This window comes from Thalassophryne amazonica, chromosome 8, assembly GCF_902500255.1.
Source record: "Thalassophryne amazonica chromosome 8, fThaAma1.1, whole genome shotgun sequence".
Lineage (NCBI taxonomy): Eukaryota > Metazoa > Chordata > Actinopteri > Batrachoidiformes > Batrachoididae > Thalassophryne > Thalassophryne amazonica.
Window position 1 is genome coordinate 60,497,251 of NC_047110.1, and position 10,652 is coordinate 60,507,902.

The following is a 10,652-nucleotide window of genomic DNA, read 5'->3' on the forward strand; positions in this document are numbered from 1 at the left end:
GGGTGACACTTCGTCTGAGCACCCCACACACACACACACACACACACACACACACACACACACACACACACACACACACACACACACACACACACACACACACACACACACCTAAAAAAACAAGACAAAATTTTGCACAAACAGCCATTTTTATAATTATATTATTAATATTTTAGAAGTACCCCTGAAATTGACATCAAAAGCCCGCAGGCTACAATATTAGTCCAAACCAAAACATCCATGAATTGCAAGTTTGAATAAACATGCCTTAGACATTCGATACTTTATTAATCTGTCTTTCAGGAAGGAACAATTAGCTCATTTATTAAGGTACAAATTTGTCTCAACATTTAGCTTAATGTTTATACATATTAGGCTAAATGTGTAAATACTTACCATTAACTAATCTGACGGAAATTTGATCATGCAGTGTTTTGCCTTTTTTCTCCCAATTTTTGGTCTTCATCTGTGGATCAAACAAAAATCTAAACTGAAATGTTACTAGCATTCCCATGTCAATGAAATCAAATGTGATTCTTTTTCTCCATTAAAAAAACAGTTAATTATGAAGATAAGCATTGTTATTGGTATTATTTTGTCAGTGTACATGACAATAAAGAGTTCCCAGCTGCTGAAAAATTACTGTAAAAACACACTCTTACAGGCACAAGAAAGGGTCAGATTCAGTCACTTCGGCTTTCAAATGCCTTTTATTTCATAAACTGGCTGCCTGCGTCGTTTGCTGCTTGATCTGCAGAGAAATGTGGTGCAGAGTTCCGATTCTGTGCTGCGTCCTAAGTGGATGGAGCCAAAGCGGAGCAGTTCGCACGGGAGGAGAGCGCCTGTCCACGGTTTCTTTCCACACACAGACAGAATTCAGCTGCGCCCAGCTGGGGAAAAAGCTGAATCCTCTCCGTGTGCAGCAAGCCATGTCACATAATTCAGAAAAACGTGCAGGAATTATAAGCCTGTATTTATAATTTTATGAATGAGATGTGCTTTATTTTGAAGAAAGTCGAGGTGTAACTGATTTTAGCGCACAAACTCCCCCCACTTGTCCCTCCCATTAGAGAAACCCAGAGGTGGACTGTCCTCCGGGCGGCGTGCCCCTCCCCTTTCTTTCATCATCTCATTGCTTCAGCAAGCAGGGGCGCCTGCAGCTGCCTACAGGGGGTGCCAATTTGCGAATTCTACACACAATGACAAGAAAACCATTTTGCGGTGGAGATGATTTTATTTTTTTAAGTGCTCGTCCCCGCAGTGCCACCCCTCCATAAATACTGCCCAGGACGACGGCCCGCATGGTCCGTATCAAAAATGCCACTGTGTGGACACATACTGAGCCACACACGTTTATGGTATCGTTTATGTTACAGATCCACTCGCTACATTTCCAGGGTTACAGTACCTGCCTTTTGTTTCCAAAGCTTAGGAATAAATTCCCATTCAGAAAATACTTGCAGGTTTGATCAGTGTCAGATTTACTTGTAAAAAATGGCTAGTTAAATTTAACACTCCTTCTACTAGACATGCTGCACCAGCGCTGTACTTTCAGAGTTGACTTGAAGTGATGAATGGGTGAATGAGCTTTTGATGCTGATGACCTTTATCGCTTGTCTTTGCAGGTGCCACCTCCCTGGTGCGCTCTGGGGTTTGTGAGGAAGGCCAGCTGTTCACTGTGGAGCTGTTGCAGGGTTTTGTGAGGAGCATTAAGAAGAGTGACATCTATCAGCCTATGAGCCAGATCATCCAGCTCCTGGGGCCCGAGCTTGGTTTCAAGAGACAAAGGTAAGGAGATGTTGATTTTATTTGGACATGAGGAAGATGAATTGAAAGTTTAAGGTTTTTTCTCTGTTTTCACCCTAAAAGGAGCCTGTACAGAGACTTACTGTTCCTTGCTCTGGTGTCGTTGGGAAAGAACAACATTAATATCAGTAAGTAGTAAAGGAAGATGTCTTAATTACGAGGCACCTGTAGGCATGAAGACAGGATTACAGCAATGTAACATTTCCACCCCAATGATATTGACATCTGGTGGACCTTGCCAGGGAAAATGTGGAATCCATCAAGAGTATGCCACATTTGGTGCAAATTGGATTGAAAATAAAATTTCTTTACCTTTGCTAAAATTAAATCTTTAAGGGCAGTTTTATGGTCAGCCTACCTACATATGTGTGCTAAATTTGGTGGACATGGGAGTTTAAAAGCTAAATTTTGATCTTTGAGCCTTGTGACCTAGACCATTGCCAAAACAAACCCTTTAAAGGTACTTCTGGAGTTGACTGTCATCCACATGCCAAGTTTGGTGGAATTTTGCCTAAACACCTGGGAGTTGAAGGGAAACAAACAGAAAAATGTTTCTCAAATGACAGTATGATAGACTAGGCCATCTATTAGGTCCACCTTTATACCCAGTAGGTTTATTTCATATAGAGCCAATGGGCTGACAGTCATATTTTAGTCCTCAAGTTTACCTGACTATTGTCTTGTTGCAGATGCATTTGATCGGGAGTACAAAATGGCGTATGATCGTCTCACCCCCAGCCAGGTTAAACTGACACATAACTGTGACCGGCCCCCTGGAGCAGGGGTCATGGAGTGCAGGAAGATTTTTGGGGAGCCAAGTCTGTGAACTGTTGCTTCAGTCACTGCTGCTGTTTTCGATTTGCTCTTCAGACTCAGGACCAGCTCACCTGATTGGAGCATGAAGCTCTTAAGCACAACGAGAAAATGACACGTCATGTAAAGCAACTGCCATGACTTTGGTTTACACTGTTAACATTTGTAGATATTCAAAAAGTTCTCTGTATTTTCAGTATAACAACAGTAAAATGCTTGTACAGCCTATTTTATCAATGTTGTTGCTGTTGAAACTGAGTTATTGTACTGTCATGTTGTTTAAATTTCTCAGTGGTCCTGGTGACCTGTACATATGTACTTACTATTACAGACCCAAGTTTTTATGAAGCACTTTGGCAAAAAATGTTTTTTGCTGCTTATTGTGGTTTATGTAACCTTGTGGGCCCATAAGCCTGAAATCGTGTGAAGAGTTTTGTGTGTCAGCCTCGGAATTAGTGTCTTACATGGAATTTTAAAAAAACTATTCCACTGAAGCACCAGAAAACTTTGAACATATTCTAAACTGGCACGAGATTAAGCAGTCTTTTCCCAATTTGTACTGATCTGTCAGACTCTGTAGTTTTCTCTGGGCCCCTCCCCAATCAGACCGGGAGTGACATGTTCAGCCGCATGTTCTCCTTGAATTGCTGGCTGTCTGAGTGGTGTCCAAAAAATGAGGTGGGCTTCATAGATAATTGGCAAAGCTTCTGGGGAAAACCTGGTCTTGTTAGGAGAGACAGCATCCATCCCACTTTGGATGGAGCAGCTCTCATTTCTAGAAATCTGGCCAATTTTCTTAAATCCTCCAAACCGTGACTATCCAGGGTTGGGACCAGGAAGCAGAGTTGTAGTCTTACACACCTCTCTGCAGCTTCTCTCCCCCTGCCATCCCCTCATTACCCCATCCCCGTAGAGACGGTGCCTGCTCCCAGACTACCAATAACCAGCAAAAATCTATTTAAGCATAAAAATTCAAAAAGAAAAAATAATATAGCACCTTCAACTGCACCACAGACTAAAACAGTTAAATGCGGTCTATTAAACATTAGGTCTCTCTCTTCTAAGTCCCTGTTGGTAAATGATATAATAATTGATCAACATATTGATTTATTCTGCCTTACAGAAACCTGGTTACAGCAGGATGAATATGTTAGTTTAAATGAGTCAACACCCCCGAGTCACACTAACTGTCAGAATGCTCGTAGCACGGGCCGGGGCGGAGGATTAGCAGCAATCTTCCATTCCAGCTTATTAATTAATCAAAAACCCAGACAGAGCTTTAATTCATTTGAAAGCTTGACTCTTAGTCTTGTCCATCCAAATTGGAAGTCCCAAAAACCAGTTTTATTTGTTATTATCTATCGTCCACCTGGTCGTTACTGTGAGTTTCTCTGTGAATTTTCAGACCTTTTGTCTGACTTAGTGCTTAGCTCAGATAAGATAATTATAGTGGGCGATTTTAACATCCACACAGATGCTGAGAATGACAGCCTCAACACTGCATTTAATCTATTATTAGACTCTATTGGCTTTGCTCAAAAAGTAAATGAGTCCACCCACCACTTTAATCATATCTTAGATCTTGTTCTGACTTATGGTATGGAAATAGAAGACTTAACAGTATTCCCTGAAAACTCCCTTCTGTCTGATCATTTCTTAATAACATTTACATTTACTCTGATGGACTACCCAGCAGTGGGGAATAAGTTTCATTACACTAGAAGTCTTTCAGAAAGCGCTGTAACTAGGTTTAAGGATATGATTCCTTCTTTATGTTCTCTAATGCCATATACCAACACAGTGCAGAGTAGCTACCTAAACTCTGTAAGTGAGATAGAGTATCTCGTCAATAGTTTTACATCCTCATTGAAGACAACTTTGGATGCTGTAGCTCCTCTGAAAAAGAGAGCTTTAAATCAGAAGTGCCTGACTTCGTGGTATAACTCTCAAACTCGTAGCTTAAAGCAGATAACCCGTAAGTTGGAGAGGAAATGGCGTCTCACTAATTTAGAAGATCTTCACTTAGCCTGGAAAAAGAGTCTGTTGCTCTATAAAAAAGCCCTCCGTAAAGCTAGGACATCTTTCTACTCATCACTAATTGAAGAAAATAAGAACAACCCCAGGTTTCTTTTCAGCACTGTAGCCAGGCTGACAAAGAGTCAGAGCTCTATTGAGCTGAGTATTCCATTAACTTTAACTAGTAATGACTTCATGACTTTCTTTGCTAACAAAATTTTAACTATTAGAGAAAAAATTACTCATAACCATCCCAAAGACATATCGTTATCTTTGGCTGCTTTCAGTGATGCCGGTATTTGGTTAGACTCTTTCTCTCCGATTGTTCTGTCTGAGTTATTTTCATTAGTTACTTCATCCAAACCATCAACATGTTTATTAGACCCCATTCCTACCAGGCTGCTCAAGGAAGCCCTACCATTATTTAATGCTTCGATCTTAAATATGATCAATCTATCTTTGTTAGTTGGCTATGTACCACAGGCTTTTAAGGTGGCAGTAATTAAACCATTACTTAAAAAGCCATCACTTGACCCAGCTATCTTAGCTAATTATAGGCCAATCTCCAACCTTCCTTTTCTCTCAAAATTCTTGAAAGGGTAGTTGTAAAACAGCTAACTGATCATCTGCAGAGGAATGGTCTATTTGAAGAGTTTCAGTCAGGTTTTAGAATTCATCATAGTACAGAAACAGCATTAGTGAAGGTTACAATGATCTTCTTATGGCCTCGGACAGTGGACTCATCTCTGTGCTTGTTCTGTTAGACCTCCGTGCTGCTTTTGATACTGTTGACCATAAAATTTATTACAGAGATTAGAGCATGCCATAGGTATTAAAGGCACTGCGCTGCGGTGGTTTGAATCATATTTGTCTAATAGATTACAATTTGTTCATGTAAATGGGGAATCTTCTTCACAGACTAAAGTTAATTATGGAGTTCCACAAGGTTCTGTGCTAGGACCAATTTATTCACTTTATACATGCTTCCCTTAGGTAGTATTATTAGACGGTATTGCTTAAATTTTCATTGTTACACAGATGATACCCAGCTTATCTATCCATGAAGCAGAGGACACACACCAATTAGCTAAACTGCAGGATTGTCTTACAGACATAAAGACATGGATGACCTCTAATTTCCTGCTTTTAAACGCAGATAAACTGAAGTTATTGTACTTGGCCCCACAAATCTTAGAAACATGGTGTCTAACCAGATCTTACTCTGGATGGCATTACCTTGACCTCTAGTAATACTGTGAGAAATCTTGGAGTCATTTTGATCAGGATATGTCATTCAAAGCGCATATTAAACAAATATGTAGGACTGCTTTTTTGCATTTACGCAATATCTCTAAAATCAGAAAGGTCTTGTCTCAGAGTGATGCTGAAAAAACTAATTCATGCATTTATTTCCTCTAGGCTGGGACTATTGTAATTTCATTATTATCAGGTTGTCCTAAAAGTTTCCTTAAAAAGCCTTCAGTTAATTCAAAATGCTGCAGCTAGAGTACTGACGGGGACTAGAAGGAGAGAGCATATCTCACCCATATTGGCCTCTCTTCATTGGCTTCCTGTAATTCTAGAATAGAATTTAAAATTCTTCTTCTACTTATAAGGTTTTGAATAATCAGGTCCCATCTTATCTTAGGGACCTCGTAGTACCATATCACCCCAATAGAGCGCTTCGCTCTCAGACTGCAGGCTTACTTGTAGTTCCTAGGGTTTGTAAGAGTAGAAGGGAGGCAGAGCCTTCAGCTTTCAGGCTCCTCTCCTGTGGAACCAGCTCCCAATTCAGATCAGGGAGACAGACACCCTCTCTACTTTTAAGATTAGGCTTAAACCTTCCTTTTTGCTAAAGCTTATAGTTAGGGCTGGATCAGGTGACCCTGAACCATCCCTTAGTTATGCTGCTATAGACGTAGACTGCTGGGGGGTTCCCATGATGCACTGTTTCTTTCTCTTTTTTGCTCTGTATGCACCCACTCTGCATTTAATCATTAGTGATCGATCTCTGCTCCCCTCCACAGCCTGTCTTTTTCCTGGTTCTCTCCCTCAGCCCCACCAGTCCCAGCAGAAGACTGCCCTCCCTGAGCCTGGTTCTGCTGAGGGTTCTCTTCCTGTTAAAAGGGAGTTTTTCCTTCCCACTGTAGCCAAGTGCTTGCTCACAGGGGGGTCGTTTTGACCGTTGGGGTTTTACATAATTATTGTATGGCCTTGCCTTACAATATAAAGCGCCTTGGGGCAACTGTTTGTTGTGATTTGGCGCTATATAAAAAAATTGATTGATTGATTGATTGATCTGCGCCAAGCAGCATGACGGTCTGCACCTAAGACACACACGAGTCACTGCCCGGGAAAACTCCGCGCCAGAATAAAAAAGGTGTAAGAGCTACTTTAGTGTCTATGCTGCTTTAAAATTTTAAATTGACTGAACTTGAAAAGTTAATAGTCACGGATGATTAATCGATGAATTCATGCTGAGGGACACATAATCCAAAAAAAAAAAAAAAAAGATCCACAAGTTTAAATGCTCCAGAGTTCTGCTCAAGTTTAAAGCGCTCCAGACCAAAAATAGAAATAAATAAATCCCGGATTTTCTAATTTCAGGCTTAGTCAACTAATTTTTTAAAGTTAAAACTGTCTGTTATAGAGTGCATGCTTATATGCACATGAGTAAACATTAGATATGTCAATTTTACATTATTTCTGAATCAAGAAAGCAGGACTTAATTAGTGTTTATTCATTTATCCTCTTTTGTACCAAATGTACCATCAGATCAACATTTATTTGATTTATTTATATTTTTAAGCATTTTTTAAGTGTGGGATCTGGATTATTTATGTGTTGTATAGGAGCATAAATGACAAATTAATTTCAAAACAATAGAATCATGCCAGTTTCAGAGGAAAACTTTACAAAAGATTCCTGTTACTTAAAGGAGCACAGTGATTTCATAAAGAAATCACTTTGTTGGTGTTATTGTAGGTTTCAGTTTAATTCACAATCCCATTTTTACATGTGCAGTGATTATTTTGACTGTACATATTGAAAATTTTTCAAACACATACCTGATCACTCAGAAAACCTCACATAAGTACAGGGTTCTTTGCACTGAGTAAATGTAAGTGTATATAAAGTACTTTGTTAAAGGCGTTATGTTTGAGTAACAGCTGTGACCTGCCCCCAATCTCTAAATCAAGTCAAAATATGAATGAAATTTAGTGTGATGATCACATACAGTAACGTTTAACTGACAACATCCTGCCTGGGATGTGTTTGTACTGTGCTGCAGCTTGTTGCTAGACTTTCCCATAATTTATGAAGAGAAAATGTTGGATTAAATCAGGCTGTGTGCCTCACAGTGTGTAAATTTGCATTTTAACCACATTGTAATTTGTAATCACCGTCGACAGAACACTGATGACCAAAACAGCAATTGATGTCTACATGTTGTTTACACCATTTGTCAATTTGAATAATGTTTATGAAGTGTTGTTTATCATTTGTAATGCAGATTTGTATGATTTTTACATTAAAAAAGGGAGGTAATCAGTTTTGCCCTGACTGAACAATAGTTGCCTTCTTTTATGAAAACACATTAATCTGCTGAAGTCAAATTTATTTTCCCTGAAACTGATTTGCCTTCTTATAAACCCTTTCCTGTGAGAAAAATAGTTCAAGCCAGCTCGTGTTTTTCACATGAATGTTTAAAAAAAAAAATCATTTGATGAAAGTATATACTTACATATTAAACAAACGTCACAATTGCAAACCTCACACATTTTTACAGAAGTTTTTAATATTCCCGATTTACAACTCAATTTTACATATGCTATTTTGTAAACAGTACAAAATGTTAAAAATCCCTCTTAGTGCTCATTCTTTGACTTATACTCAACAAAAATATAAACGCAACACTTTTGGTTTTGCTCCCATTTTGTATGAGATGAACTCAAAGATCTAAAACTTTTTCCACATACACAATATCACCATTTCCCTCAAATATTGTTCACAAAACCAGTCGAAATCTGTGATAGTGAGCACTTCTCCTTTGCTGAGATAATCCATCCCACCTCACAGGTGTGCCATATCAAGATGCTGATTAGACACCATGATTAGTGCACAGGTGTGCCTTAGACTGCCCACAATAAAAGGCCACTCTGAAAGGTGCAGTTTTGTTTTATTGGGGGGGGATACCAGTCAGTATCTGATGTGACCACCATTTGCCTCATGCAGTGCAACACATCTCCTTCGCATCATCCGTGAAGAGAACACCTCTCCAACGTGCCAAACGCCAGCGAATGTGAGCATTTGCCCACTCAAGTCAGTTACGACGACGAACTGGAGTCAGGTCGAGACACCGATGAGGACGACGAGCATGCAGATGAGCTTCCCTGAGACGGTTTCTGACAGTTTGTGCAGAAAATCTTTGGTTATGCAAACCAATTGTTTCAGCAGCTGCCCGAGTGGCTGGTCTCAGACGATCTTGGAGGTGAACATGCTGGATGTGGAGGTCCTGGGCTGGTGTGGTTACATGTGGTCTGCGGTTGTGAGGCTGGTTGGATGTACTGCCAAATTCTCTGAAACGACTTTGGAGACGGCTTATGGTAGAGACATGAACATTCAATACACGAGCAACAGCTCTGGTTGACATTCCTGCTGTCAGCATGCCAAGTGCACGCTCCCTCAAATCTTGCGACATCTGTGGCATTGTGCTGTGTGATAAAACTGCACCTTTCAGAGTGGCCTTTTATTGTGGACAGTCTAAGGCACACCTGTGCACTAATCATGGTGTCTAATCAGCATCTTGATATGGCACACCTGTGAGGTGGGATGGATCATCTCAGCAAAGGAGAAGTGCTCACTATCACAGATTTAGACTGGTTTGTGAACAATATTTGAGGGAAATGGTGATAATGTGTATGTGGAAAAAGTTTTAGATCTTTGAGTTCATCTCATACAAAATGGGAGCAAAACCAAAAGTGTTGCGTTTATATTTTTGTTGAGTATATTATACTTGTGCAGTTACACTATGAAAGCTGATTTCTTCAGTGGCAGCTATGTGTTGTATTATACGTTACCCAGAGAACTCACAACACTCCCAAATTAAGACAACACAAGCAAATGCACAAACCACTTGAAATAAATAAATTAAATATGATTACTTGCATCAAAAGCCATCTTGCAAATTGAGAAAATGCTTGTAAACACAGAGAATACAAATATAGCCCATAGCATATGTAACTGTTTCATATAATAATATTAAAGCATTATTAACCGACCGTGAGGTTTGTACGGGGAAATACCAGACTGACGTGTTGTCAGTACGACTCAAGCATTAGCGACGTCCATGCGAAAAGCACAGAGGTCTGATATCCACATACAGACCAAGCAAGTGAGGCTAATAATTCGTTAGTTATATTGCTATTATATATATAAACTCGCAAAATTACAGTATCGCCCAAATATGAAAGCTGCTGACGGCTCGTAGTCAGACCTGTTCACCTCCGTGAAGAACTTGCTAACAGATGGTCCCGTCATTAGCTGGTAAGCTTTCAATCTGTGTGTTTTTCAGATGTTATTTAGATATTCATGGAGTATGTTTATGTCCGACTTGTTTTTTTAATCATGTTTTTTGCTTCCTGGTTTGTAACAAAAATACGCGTTGTGGACTGATTGTCATGGTAACCGGTCCGGATATGGAAAAATATCTGACCGGTAATCAGCCAATCAGAGTGCACATAGCGTCACAACATATAATAAGATAACATACGTCACACAACACACACACAAAACATTGATGCTGTGCAAGAATCCGCAACACTGTGGAAGTACTCACAATACCACAAAGTGGTTTCTGCACAGAAAGTAAATTGCGATGCACTCAATGGTTCACTGAACGGATGCACTGTTCCAGTCGTCTTCCCCAACATGTATTCATCAACCAAGGAGAAGACATTTTGCCTGGAGGCCTATTTCACCAACAAATCATACCATTTGGAGCAAATATTTGCAA

The 10,652-nt window shown here is 39.8% G+C and overlaps 1 protein-coding gene across 1 annotated transcript in view; it reads left to right on the plus strand.

Moving 5' to 3' along the window:
- Window positions 1–2,731, plus strand: part of dennd4a (DENN/MADD domain containing 4A) — a 66,678-nt gene extending 63,947 nt beyond the window's left edge. Inside the window, 3 exon segments of the mRNA XM_034176424.1 lie at window positions 1,626–1,788; window positions 1,870–1,934; window positions 2,496–2,731. Coding sequence (XP_034032315.1) covers window positions 1,626–1,788; window positions 1,870–1,934; window positions 2,496–2,632 — 365 coding nt within the window. The 3' untranslated portion in view covers window positions 2,633–2,731.
- The last annotated feature ends 7,921 nt before the right edge of the window (window positions 2,732–10,652 follow it).